This window comes from Podarcis muralis, chromosome 14 (genome assembly GCF_964188315.1).
Source record: "Podarcis muralis chromosome 14, rPodMur119.hap1.1, whole genome shotgun sequence".
NCBI classification, from domain to species: domain Eukaryota; kingdom Metazoa; phylum Chordata; class Lepidosauria; order Squamata; family Lacertidae; genus Podarcis; species Podarcis muralis.
In genome coordinates, this window is record NC_135668.1 from 31,620,676 (window position 1) to 31,634,462 (window position 13,787).

Below are 13,787 nucleotides of genomic sequence, written 5' to 3' on the forward strand. Positions count from 1 at the left end.
AGAGCTGATTGACTACCTTGGAAGGTGGTGGATCACCTTCATTTGAGGTTTTTAAGCCATGGTTGGATGGCCATCTGTCCGGGAGTCTTCAGCTGCAATTCCTGCATTGCAGGGGGTTGGACTAGATGTCACCCTTGAGATCCCTTCTAACTCTACAGATCTACGAAATTACATGCTGGAATTTCAGATGCACTGAAAAAAGGAACAGCAGCAATTGCTGTATAATTCAGCAATTGCCAGACTTACAACTGCCATTTCTTGGAGATGATTCAAGATGAGCCAGCCAGGCTGCTTTGCCTTGACTCAGCAATTCATGACTCCTCCCTTGGCTTGGGTACAGCACTACTACCTCAGAAACATGCTTTGCAGCTTTTGTTTATCGTGTTTGCCCCCCCGAGATGAGCCAAAACTCCCCCTTTCAATGACTGTTAAGCATTCCTTGTAAAAATATGTGTTTCCTGACTCACAATGCACTCGCCCGCCCTCTGGGAGCTCATTGCACAGCAAATTATGACTGTGCCAGCACTCCATCACAGCATGGACCTTTCGTGGGTGTTATTGAGGGATGGACCCACCCACCTCAGAGTCATAGGCATTTATTCATGAGTGTATTTTATAGGTACCTAAGTATGCATTTTACCATGTGTATCTCAGTGTATGCCTTTATAAACATCTATTAACCTAAAACACACATTTCAAAGCATTTTGGTATCACAAAAATCTATATTGCAAAATCTGAAGGATAATTATGCTGCAATCTGTGTCTGGGAGGTGCAAATTGTGTGCCTAAAAATAGGGACCAAATGAAATTCTTCTCCATGCCTCCTCTAAGAAGGAGGAAGAAGTAGAAGTAAAATAAGTAAAATAAAAAAGGTGCCAAAGCAGCACTCAGGACCAGGGAGAAGTAATGGAACAAAACATGATTGGCAGTGAGCAAGTGGATGTTTGGACAACTGAAATGTTAAGTTTCTACTTTGCTAAAACAAATAGTTCTCACCCTCCAAAGAAATTAAAGTGTAGAATATTCAGTGTTGCCGTCATGATGCAGTTCGTCAGGGAGTGGCCTGCTTTTACCTGCCTTGCCCCCCCCCTCCAGCTCTGAGAGATGTCATAAGGGAGCCTTCATCCAGAAGAAGAACTCTTGAGAGGACTTGCTGGCTGTTGAGGTTGAGGCATAAGAGGGCTTCTTGTTATCTTTTTTGACAGGGGAGAATTGCTAGGTACTAATTTCAACTTTGGAGCTACTTTGGGACATGTAATGATTGGGTTATTTTTTCTTGACCCACTGGTGAGTTTCATGCTCATTTAAATTTTGATGCATGTCAAATGAGCTGTCAGACCTTGATTACTAGTGTTATGTTCAGAAGCGTAGTCACAGCCATGCCCTTTCTAAGATGATGCAATACTCTGAGATGACGCAATAATGTTATAATTATACAATAATAATAATTAGGGATGCCCTGCAAAGATCAATTCAAGTCTCCACATTTTCTGTGCACATCCACAGGCAAATTATTTGGAATGCTCCAATATCAAATTTCAGAGACACTTCAAGTTGTGTTTTCCTTCGTAGCAAACAGAACTTTCACCCCATTCTCTTAAAGTTGAATCTCCTAATCTTTTCGGTGCTCCTAGATGCTTAGCTTTGGAGCATACACAACAACTCCTCCTTGGTGTTCTTCCTGCGCACCTTCTCCAGAGTGACCCTAGGAGCCCATCCTCAGTGGATGACTCACTTCCTTTCACTCCGATTGGCTCCAACGGGCACAAAGGGTGAGAAGACTTCTCATTGGCTAAAAAGCTCCCTTTTCATGCTGACTGGGCAGAGGGACCCCACTGCAGAAATATTAATGGTTATTTGACCCCCTGAACCTTGACACCACTGGTTATGTTTGTAGTGATAGTACTTTTTAAGGTACTAAGCATCATTATTGTACAGTGGTACCTCGTGTTAAATATGCTTCAGGTTACATATGCTTCAGGTTACAGACTCCACTAACCCAGAAATAGTACCTCAGGTTAAGAACTTTGCTTCAGGATGAGAATAGAAATCGTGCTCTGGCAGTGCAGTGGCAGCAGGAGGCCCCATTAGCTAAAGTGGTGCTTCAGGTTAAGAACAGTTTCAGGTTAAGAACGGACCTCCAGAACGAATTAAGTACTTAACCTGAGGTACCCCTGTATATCTGCGTTTAGGTTTTTTTTAAAAAATGTAAACCACATACAGATTTATATTTGAGGGAAATGTGATTCATACTCCTCAGGGTGCTCTCTCACTGATTCCCACTGAGGACAGGTGTGAAATGGTGAGAAACAGGAGGGTTGGAATTAGCTCCTCACTTCAAGAAGCAACAGCACCTCACACTGAATTCCTCTGTGCAGTAGTCCTAAAATACTTTTCCTCTGTGCACTTCATACCACAGACCCAAAGCTCTGAAGAACAGTGTTTGGTCTGGGTGAATGAGGAGCGGTAGTCCACAGTATTTGTCTAAGACAAAACATCTGAAACACGCTAAGGTCATTTCAGGACACCAAAACCCCAGAGATCACAGACAGTAGGCTGGAGCAATTGCTCATGCAGCTGGGAGGAAGAAGCAGCTGTTGAGAGGTAGGGAAGACTTGGAGCAATAAAACACCCTTATTCTCCTGCTTGAAGAGGCATGAAGTGGTTAAATGTATCTTCTGCTCAGAAAGAGAAGCTGGAAGCTGCAGGAGGGGAGAATGCTCTTGAGATCGAATCCTGCTTGCGGGTTTCCCACAGCCATCTGGTTGGCCATTGTGAGAACAGGATGCTGGGCAGGATGGGTCACTGGCCTGATCCAGCAGGCTCTTTTTATGTTCATATATGTGGAACACACACTTCCAAGGGGTTAGTGCTACCATATAAAGCCCTAAATGGCTTGCAGCCCATATCCCTAAAAGAGCATCTTCCCCAATACCAACCGTCTCGAACCCTGCAATCAGCAGGTGAGCCCTTGGTGGTGGTGCTTCCATAGGGGATTCCCTGGTTGGTGCTGACCCATGACAGGGCCTTTTCAGTGGTGGCTCCCCGGTTGTGGAATGCCTTCCCCTAGGGAGGTGTGCCTGTCTCCATCATGATTAACTTTCAAGAGGAATTCAAAAACATTCCTGCTTACCCACACATTTGGTGGTGGCTGAAGAAACCTTGGCAACCTCGAGGTCAATGGGTGGAAGAATGTTTCTAATTCTGCTTTTAAATTGTACATCTGTTTGCTGCCCCAACCTCTTGGGGAGGAAGGGCACGCTATAAATTCAATGATTATTATTAATAAAAGGTAAAGGTAAAGGACTCTTTGATGGTTAATTCCAGTTGAATTTGAGTATGGGGTGCAACACTCATCTCTGCTTTCAGGTCAAGGGAGCCAGCGTTTGTCCACAGACAGCTTTCCGTGTCATGTGGCCAGCATGACTAAACCACTTTTGGTGCAACAGGACACTGTGATGAGTGCCAAAGCGCATGGAAACGCAGTTTACCTGCCGCCACAGCAGTACCTATTTATCTACTCACACTAGTGTGCTTTCAAACTGCTAGGTTGCAGGAGCTGGGACAGAGCAACGGGAGCTCACCCCGTCACGTGGATTCAAAGTGCCGAAAACTCTTTGGAAGGCAAGGAGGGAGGCAAGACGTTTTTGCTCCTGAACTTTCCCTCAAGGAACCACAAAGCATATCACCCACTCCCAGACTCACCTACGACGGTGAGGACCTCGTTTTCAATTTCCGCCGTGATGTGTATCCTGCCCCGGCGCTCAGTGTGGTCCGTGCCACAGAGACTTGGTACGTTCATCACGCAGCGTTTGTGGACGTTCATCATGCAGGCTGGTGGAGAGAGAATCGGAAGGAGAGATTTCAGGTCCCAGAATGGGGTTCAAGACATTGTGCTTTGCCTGCCATCAGGATATCATGCATTCCACCTCATTTAATGGGACGCCACATAGGTTTCTGCTGCTGTTTATTTCTGAACATGTACTAGATTCTCCCCTGCCTTCCGCCTGAAAAATTATATTTATTTCGTTGTTCTTTGGTTGCATTAATATCCCACTTTTTTCTCCAAGGAGCTAAAGGTAGCACACCTGGCTCTCCCCCTCTTCATTTAGTCCCCACAAGAAACCTATGAGGTAGGTTGATAGACAGAGACTGGCCCAGGGTCACCCAGTGAGCCTCATGGCCAAGTGGGGATTTGAATCCTGTTCTCCCCCAGGCCCTAGTCTGACTATCTAAAAACCCCTACATGCCATTGGACACCTAGAGGATTGTGGGCTTGAGACCTGATGAGTTCCTATCCCGCCTCATTTTCATCCATCAATTCCTCTAAGATCTCTCATTCCACCATCTCCATTTCAGTGGCCCCAGAGAGCTACTCTGCAGTATTATTATCATTAAGTAGATTCATTAGCCGCCATTTTTTGCCATCGCAACTCTAAGCGACTTACAAAATAACTTACCCAAAACAGCAACATGCAAACATTAAAACCAGGAGGTAGAATGCATTAAAGCATCCCACCCACTCTAAAAAGCCACGGGTAGTTAAAAAGGTGGGATATAAATTCAATAAACAAACCATTTAAGAGGATGGTTGTAATTTACACAGTGACCATTAGAGGTCTTCCTATGCCCGATCCATGTGATCCCCCCCCCCAACAGCAATTTCATCCTGAGAGGGAACAGCATTTCTTCCACCCCCATGAGAGCCTTCCACCCCCCTCTGAAAAGTCCAGCTCTTACTTTGTACGAAAAAGTCACTTTTTTTGAGCGCTCCTTGTTGCAGAGTGAAAGCTCAAAGGGCAACTCAGATGAATCTGGGAAGGGCAAACCAGGGCAATAGATTCTGCTGTTCTTTCTGCTTATTCTTATTTATTTATTGCTTACATTTATACTCCACCTTCCCCCCCGCCATGGTGTCCATGGTTCTCCCCATCTCATTTAATCCCCACAACAACCTTGCAAGGTAGGCTAGTGAGGCAGTGACTGGCCCAAGGTCACACCCAGTGAGCTTCATGGGCTGAGTAGGGATTTGAACCCTGGTCTTCCAGGTCCTAGTCTGGCACTCTAACCATGACACCACACTGGCTCTGTAGCTGGATCTCCTGTATGCTACATTTCTTGTACCCCAATTGTATTGTTGGAGAGGCAGCACTGGAACCCTTCCTTCCCTATTCCCTCCCTGTAACTGAGGCAGGGCAGGACCCCTGAAGGTCCTTTGCAATTCTACAGTTCTATGATTCTATGAATCCTGGATCTCCTTGTTCCTCAGATGTTCAATTATCCTTAATTTCAGCTGGCCACCATCACTGATGTGAGCTTCCCATCACCTCTGCCTGAATTGCTGCATCCCTTTTTAATTCTCCTTCCTTCCTTCCTTCCTTCCTTCCTTCCTTCCTTCCTTCCTTCCTTCCTTCCTTCCTTCCGTACTCCTCCCTCCCTCCTTCAGTTGTCTCCTCCACTCTTGAATTCTGAATTGCAAGGGGCTCAAGACAAGGACATGTCTCCTTCGCTTGTGTTTTCTTCTGTGTCCTTGGATGGTGCTATACAAACAAACACCAGCAACCATGAGGCTGCAACATCTTCACAGCTGCCTGTTCCACTTCTTGCAACTGAGGCTTCACTCAGATTTCCTTTTCTTGTAAATACAGCAAAGCCTCCGCTGGTGGATTTGACCACACCAGCTCTGCACAAACAAGGAGACTTATGGCCTTAATCAAAGGGTGTGGTAGCATTGAAAAGAAAAGGTCATACGAGATTTATTGATTCAGCAGTGGAGGAGGGTAGCAGCTGCGTCCTGGGGAGAAAGCAAGCAGACCGGCTCCTGCTTCTGTCACTGTCTGGGGGAAGCGAGAGGTAGCAGGAAGGCCATAGCCTAGTGGTTAGAGCATGGGTAGGCAAACTAAGACTCGGGGGCCGGATCTGGCCCAATCGCCTTCTAAATCCAGCCTGCGGATGGTCCAGGAATCACCATGTTTTTACATGAGTAGAATGTGTCCTTTTATTTAAAATGCATCTGGGTTATTTGTGGGGCATAGGAATTCATTCATATTTTTTTCCAAAATATAGTCCAGCCCCCCACAAGGTCTGAGGGACAGTGGACCGGCCCCCTGCTGAAAAAGTTTGCTGACCCCTGGGTTAGAGCATCTGCTTTGCATTCAGAAGGTCCCAGGTTCAAAATGGTTTAAAATTCTGGAGGGACACTGTTGGGGGATGTAGAGAGCCAGTAGCCAAAGTAGTGCCTGCAGATGCTACAGAAAAAAACTCCCACCATCCCTATCTGCAGGACATGCTGGAAGGGTCTGATGGGAGTTGTAGTCCATAACATCTAGAAGGTGCCTCGTTGGCATGCTAAGCTAGATGGGCCAATGGTCCTGACTCCGTAAAAGGCATAGCAATCTAGCTCAGTATTGTCTACACTGAATGGCAGCAGTCGCTCCAGGGTTTCAGGTGGGAGCTCTCGCAGTCCTACCTAGAGATACCATTGGGGATTAAACCTGGGACCTTCTGCGTGCACAGCAGATGCTCTCCCACTGAGCTATAGCTTCTCTCTTAGAAATAAAGCAAGATTCCAGTCCTCATGGTTCAGAATTATGGGCTGATTTGAATAGGACACCAAAATCTGCCATATGCAGAGCCAGACTTTAGTCCATCTAGCTCAATATTGTTCACACTGGCTAGCAGTGACTCTCCAAGGTTTCAGACAGGGCTCTCTCCCTTTCTGGACTGGAGATATCATTGGGGACTGAACCTTATGGGGCTCCCCAATGGCTCAAGAGTGCCTCTCCCAACATGGACCCTGTGTTCTTCATCGGAGGCCCTTCTTTGTGTGCTGAGGGTGGCAACATGAGAAAAAGCCTTTTCAGTAGTGGCCCCTCATTTATGGGATGCTCTCCGTCCTGCCATGGAGCCATGCCTGGCAGCATCACTGGCCAGTGGCGTAGCGTGGGGGGTGCAGGGGGGGCCGGCCACACCGGGCGCAACATCTGGGGTTAGGGCAAATCCACGGGTTAGGGGGCGCAAATCCATGGGTTAGGGGGCGCAAATTACTTGCCTTGCCCCGGGTGCTGACAACCCACGCTACGCCACTGTCACTGGCTGTTTTTAGGTGCCAGGCATAACCAGTCTTTTCACCCTGGCCTTTGGATCTTAATTTTAGGAACATATGAAACTGCCTTATACCAAACCAGACCATTGGGCCTTCAAGTTCAGCACTGTCTACACCAGGGGTTGTCAACCTGATCCCTACCACCCACTAGTGGGTGTTTCAGGATTCTAGGTGGGCGGTAGGGGGTTCTATGGCACAAGCTGAATCCTTCTTCCATAGAGCACTGGTGGGAGGTAAGGAAATTTTACCATCAAGAACCGCATTAGTGGGCGGTAGGTACACAAAGGTTGACTACCCCTGGTCTACACGGACTGGCAGCAGCTCTCCAGCATTTCAGACTGGGTTCCCTACCAGCCCTACCTGGAGATGCTGGGGATTGAACCTGGGACCTTCTGCATGCAAAGCAGATGCTCTAACCACTAGGCTACAACCCTTCCCCAACTGAATTTTAGTGGTGTGGTCTGGAGGGTTGGGTTGGTATATATATATTTATTTGTGTATTTTAGGCAGTTTTATCCTGTCTTTATACTCATTTTTAAATGTTCATTTTTTTTGTAAATCGCTTCAAGTTTCTTTTTTGGGGAAAAGCAACGCATCAACAGCCAGTGGTTTGCTTCACTAGGATGATAAAACCAGCCAAGTCTAGCACCGGGTGCATTAAATCCCCACTCTCCCCACCCAAGCAACACAGTTAATCCACAATAGTCTGGGGTGATAAAGTGGGATCATAAGGACTTTGCTGCATCCACAAAGAAAATTGTGAATCAGACTCCAGATGCTGCGATTGGGTCATATATCTCTCAGTGCAACTGGACTTACTGTCACATTTCATCCCCTGGTGGATGAGTCCATACAACAAGGATCCACAGTGGTCGCAGAAGGTGGGGCTGGAGTACGTGTGGATTTTGAACTTGTGTTTGCTCCGTGGGTCCTGGAGAAAAGAGACAAGACAGTAGAAAGGAACGATTGGTTAAGTGCTGGGCTTTGCGTATAAATGCAAGTCACTGATATGCATCAAGAGCATTACATATATATGTGTCAGGGGCTGGACTGAGGAGGAATGGTGGGGGCCGCCCCACCCCTTCTCCTGAACCTTCCTGAGAACAGGAGGACAGTATAGATTTAGAACAGTGGTTTGCAGAAGGTCATGGTTCAGAGGCTGCAGAGGGGAGAAGCTGAGAAATATTGAAAGAGGAACAGTGGGAAGAAGAAGAAGCACCAGGGGAGAGACAGCTGACAGACTCAGTGTCCTGGAAAGCAGGTGAGCATTGAAAGTAGTAGAACATAAAGCTCAGAGGCAGAAAGCTCAGATTAGCCGATGCAGGGGTGGTGAGATTTTGGAGAGATTTAGGAGAGATTTTGGGGGCGGGGGTATTTGGATTAACGGTATTATCCCCCCTCTCTAAAAGCTCAACAACTTTGGCTTCACCCCCTGCCCCCCCTTCATTGGTAGATCACTTCCAGAATTTTTATAGTGGGAGTAGATTGCAGTCTCTTGGGAGTTGGACGTACCTGATCTGGTGGATACTGCACTCCTTCATCTCTCTGTGTGACTATTAAACAAATTACCATATTTTTCTGTGTATAAGATGCCCCCTATTTTTGGGACTCAAAATTAAGAAAATGCACTTTGCACTATCCGTGTATAAGACAACCCCTTATTTCAAACTTCAAAAATTTAGGAAAAAATATAGTCTTATACACGAAAAAATACAGTACTTGGTGAGAACATTTATTGTTTCTCTGCTTCTTGGCGGCCACCGTAGGAAGGATCTGATTCCCCGAAGCCTGACAATATGCCCCCTCGACTGTTTCTATCTGTGGAACTGGCACTGATGAAAGTGCCACATAAAATCTGTTTTGCACCTACACTTTGGAACTCCCTGCCTGTTGACACCAGGCAGGTGCCTTCGCTGCCCACATTTTTGTTTAGACAAGACTGCCTAGATATTTAGATGACTGATACTTTTTCAGTCTATTGTTGGTTTTACTAATCATCTTACTGTACTATTCTTTTGTAAACTGCTTTGAGGTTTCCTGCAGTCAAGTGGTATATACATTTTATGAAATAAATAAAGCCTAGTCTATCTTCCATAATGTGAGACACATTTTTGCAGATGCCACAATTTTTTTCAGGAGCTTGGGGTTATTTTATTATCCCTCCACTCCCTCACAATCACCCTGCGAGGTAGGCTAAATTGATTACAGAGCAAAATGATCAAGGCCACCAAGAGATGCCTTAGCGGGGGACCTGAATTCAGAACCATGCCCAATATTTACTTCCAAACAAACAAGGAGGAACATCACAGCCCATCAGCAACTTTGTCAGCACATCAAAGACAGCCCCAATGAATGAACGGTGCCAAATCAATGCACAGACCTCTGCAATATATCCTCCGCCCCTTTTTGTTTTTTTACAAATGGGAAACTGAGGCTAAGAGGCAATATGGCATCCCACAGTTGCACAACACCAGGCAAGAGCTCCAGGCAATAAAACCCAAATCCAGACCTGGAGGAGATCTTCTAAAATGCCTTTTCATAGAATCATAGAACTATAGTGTTGGGAGGAATGCCAAGGCTGATCTAAACGGCCTCAATCCTGTATACCTGAAGGAGCGTCTCCACCCCCATCGTTCAGCCCGGACCCTGATGTCCAGTGCCGAGGACCTTCTGGTGGTTCCCTCGCTGCGAGAAGTGAGGTTATAGGGAACCAGGCAGAGGGCCTTCTCAGTAGTGGCTCCTGCCCTGTGGAAAGCCCTCCCAGCAGATGTCAAGGCAATAAACAACTATTTTACTCTTAAAAGACAACTGAAGACAGCCCTGTTTAGGGAAGTTTTTAATGTCTGACACTGTATTGTTTTTAATATTCGGTTGGAAGCTGCCCAGAGTGGCTGGGGAAACCCAGCCAAATGGGCGGGGTATAAATAAGGTAAAGGTAAAGGTACCCCTGCCCGTACGGGCCAGTCTTGCCAGACTCTAGGGTTGTGCGCTCATCTCACTCTAGAGGCCGGGAGCCAGCGCTGTCCGCAGACACTTCCGGGTCACGTGGCCAGCGTGACCAGCTGCATCTGGCGAGCCAGCGCAGCACACGGAACGCCGTTTACCTTCCCGCTGGTAAGCGGTCCCTATTTATCTACTTGCACCCGGGGGTGCTTTCGAACTGCTAGGTTGGCAGGCGCTGGGACCGAACGACGGGAGCGCACCCCGCCGTGGGGATTCGAACCGCCGACCATGCGATCGGCAAGTCCTAGGCGCTGAGGTTTTACCCACAGCGCCACCCGCATCTCGGGGTATAAATAAATTATTATTATTATTATTATTATTATTATTATTATTATTAGTCGAACCCCCGACAATGCAGGAATCACTGCTAGCACCGCCCACCCCCCATTGCTCTCCAAATGTGTCAGACCACAACAGAGCTCTCATAACTACAATTTCCAGAGTTCCTTGCAAAGAGGGATTGATTATTAAACCACTCTGTGAACTGAAGCTCTGGGAGGGAACTAGGGGTCTCCTAACAAGCACCCTTTACAAACTACAGCTCCCAGAGTCCTTTGGGGGAAACCACAACTGTGTATAGTGGTATTTTAGTGCTTTAAATGTCTGGTGTGAAGCTGGGCTCCATTAACTCATTTTTCTACAGGATGGCACCCCATCAGCCCTGGCTGCTGTGGTCAGATGCTGCTGTGAATTGTGGTCCAAAACATCTGGAAGGCAACAGGCTGGTGACAGATGCCTCAGGCAATGGGCTTCCGTGTGTGTGTGTGTGTGTGTGTGTGTGTGTGTGTGAGAGAGAGAGAGAGAGAGAGAGAGAGAGAGAGTGTGTGTGTGTGTGTGTGTGTGTGTGTGTGTGCGTCCATTCAAATTCCCATCTAGCGGACCATTTGGGCTGGCTGCCCAGCCAGGAAGCTCATATTGGAATAGCCGCTATCTCTCAACCAAACTGAACATACAAAGTTGTTTTGAGGATAAAATGCAGGGCAGGGAGGGGGAATTAGCAAACCTTGCAGACATCCCTGAGGCTCCTTGAAAGGAGGGCAGGATACAAATTCAACAACAATAATAAAGACTTCATGAAAAAAGTGAGAACGGAGGAGGGATGTGAAGCAAGGCACCACCAATAATAATAATAATAAATTTTTATTTATACCCCGCCCTCCCTGGCTAGAGCTGGGCTCAGGGCGGCTAACACCAGTAAAATTACAATAAAAACTTCATAGGGGAGGGGGGGGGAAACAATTTAAAATACAGGTTAAAAATACACTTTAAATTGCAGCCTCATTTTAATAATAGCCCACAGATCAAAACCATAAGGGGAGGGAAACATAAGGGTCAGACTGAGTCCAAACCAAAGGCCAGGCGGAACAGCTCTGTCTTGCAGGCCCTGCGGAAAGATGTCAAGTCCTAAACTAAGAACAGAAGGACATAAGAAGATCGGGCCAATCACTCATCCTAGTCCAGCATCCTGTTCTCACATTGGTTACCCAAATGCCTGTGGGAAGCCAACAAGCGGGACCTGAGCACAGCAGCCCTCTCCCCTCCTGTGGTTTCCAGTAACTGGTATTCAGGAGAATTACTGCCTCTGATTGTGAAGGCAGAGCAGAGCCATCTTAGTTAGTAGCCCTCAATGGCCTTCTCTAATCCCCTTTTAAAGCCATCTGGGTTGGTAAGCAATGCTGCTCTTGTGGCAGTGAGTTCCATAGTTTAACTCTGCACTGTGTGAATGAGGACTTATCTCTCCCAAATCTTCCAACATTCCGCTTCATTGGTTGTCCATGAGTTGAACGGAGTCCACTCTGCCGGGTCCTCCTTGCTTTTCAACCTCTTTCTTCTCCTGCATTAATCAGTGTAATGCGCTGCGCTCTCTCCCCCCGCTAACGAGCGACATTAGGGAGATGGGGACTAATGGAACTTCACTTAATTCAACCTGCTTAAGTGCAGCGTATCGGGCACGGGCAGCGATGAAAGTTAATTGCATCGGAAAACTCAGAGGCTTCACCCCAAAGCAAACCTCTTTCAGATTCATAAATGCTCGGAAGATGCTCCTTTTAACGACTGAGCTAGCAGCTGGGTAATGAGACGCCTGAGAAAATGGGGGTTAACAACAATTAACCTGTCTTCAGCAAACCTTCAGATACAAAAAGCGCATTCATTAAGTTAGAACATACTTAGAGAAATCTCCGCTTCTAAGGGAGATAGTATTCTTTTTTAAGGCAAGTGATGTGCTTATACTCGAACCTGAGTTTGGTGGAAAGGCCGTAGGTCAGTACTTGGGGGAACCACTGATGTAGCCCTCCATAGCCTAGAATCAGATAATCATAGAAATATAGAGTTGGAAGAACCATCTAGTCCAACCCCCTGCAATACAGGAATAGCAGAAAGAAAGGAGATTCTGATTAAATCTTAGGAAGAACTTTCTGATGGCAAGAGGTGTTTGACAGTGGAATGGACTCCCTTTCAAGATGGTGGGCTCTCCTTCACTGGAGGTTTTCAAGCAGAGATTGAATGGCCACCTGCCAGAGATTCTCAAGCTGAGATTCCTGCATTGCAGGGGGTTGGACTAGAGGACCCTTGGGTCCCTTCCAATTCTACTATTCTATGACACCTCACAGAAGAAGCAAAAGGCCTGCAGCTACTGCTTCTTTGTACTGCTTCTGTGTACTGCTTCCCTGCAGTTCCCATTTGCCCAGGTAGGATTGGGAGTGGGCAGGTGTGGGGAGAGAACCTTCCCCCACCCGCCTCAGTAGGGGAAAGTACAGTGGTACCTTGGGTTACAGATGCTTTAGGTTACAGACGCTTCAGGTTACAGACTCCGCTAACCCAGGAATAGCACCTTGGGTTAAGAACTTTGCTTCAGGATGAGAACAGAAATTGTGCAGCGGCAGCAGTAGGCCCCATTAGCTAAAGCGGTGCTTTAGGTTAAGAACAGTTTCAGGTTAAGAACGGACCTCCGGAATGAATTAAGTACTTAACCCGAGGTACCACTGTAACAGGATGCAGGCAGGTGGACTCCCCTTGTTTTCTGAACTCAGTTTCGCTCAAAAGCAATCTGCTCCCCTGTCTCTCTCTCGTGGTCTTCCCACCCCCCTCCCCTCTACAACAACTCCCTTGAGGCTGGCTGGCACTCGCTTTCATTTGGCCTGATTTGCCCTGATTTGCCCTGATGCTTCCCATCACAGCTTTTCATGTCTGTTGTGACACTGAGTTATTTATCTCCTTGGCAGCAAGGGACAAGGGGAGGGGAAGGAGAGGCTCCTTAAGATGGCACACCACCCCTCGTTCATCGACCACGAGATCGAGATTCCCATCTACAGCCTCTCAGTCAGCCTCCCCACTCAACCTGGTGCTCTCCAGGGCTTTGGGGGCTGCAGCACCTCTCAGCCACAACCCTACGACCCCAGGGCTGGTGGAAGGTGCGGTTCAGAACAGCTGGAGGGCACCGGGTTGGGAGAGGTTGATCTGGAGATGGACGGGCTCTTTCCCAAGAAAGCTGGCACATCCTGGTTGGGATGTGATCTGAGAAGTGATGCTCCTTTGGGAGCAGCCCCAGAGCTTGCTTTCAAAGCCAGGTTCTGCCCTGAGTCTAACAACCTCATCATAAAAGCAGAGCCAAGGAGATGGACATTCCACTTCCACTTTTGGGATTGAGAGGCAGTGCTTCTCACTGGGGGAAAACAT

The 13,787-nt window shown here is 47.2% G+C and overlaps 2 protein-coding genes across 3 annotated transcripts in view; both read right to left on the bottom strand.

Moving 5' to 3' along the window:
- Nucleotides 1-13,787, bottom strand: part of PRKCB (protein kinase C beta) — a 179,274-nt gene that overhangs the window by 83,436 nt on the left and 82,051 nt on the right. For both annotated transcript variants that reach the window (XM_028705262.2, XM_028705261.2), the window contains exons 4-5: nucleotides 7,926-8,037; nucleotides 3,707-3,835 (exon numbers count right to left, since the gene is read on the bottom strand). In XM_028705262.2, the coding sequence (XP_028561095.2) occupies nucleotides 3,707-3,835; nucleotides 7,926-8,037 (241 nt within the window). The remainder of the gene's footprint in view (nucleotides 1-3,706; nucleotides 3,836-7,925; nucleotides 8,038-13,787) is intronic.
- The window catches only part of SLC5A11 (solute carrier family 5 member 11), a 342,594-nt gene that overhangs the window by 72,181 nt on the left and 256,626 nt on the right, over nucleotides 1-13,787 (bottom strand). The window lies entirely within an intron of this gene.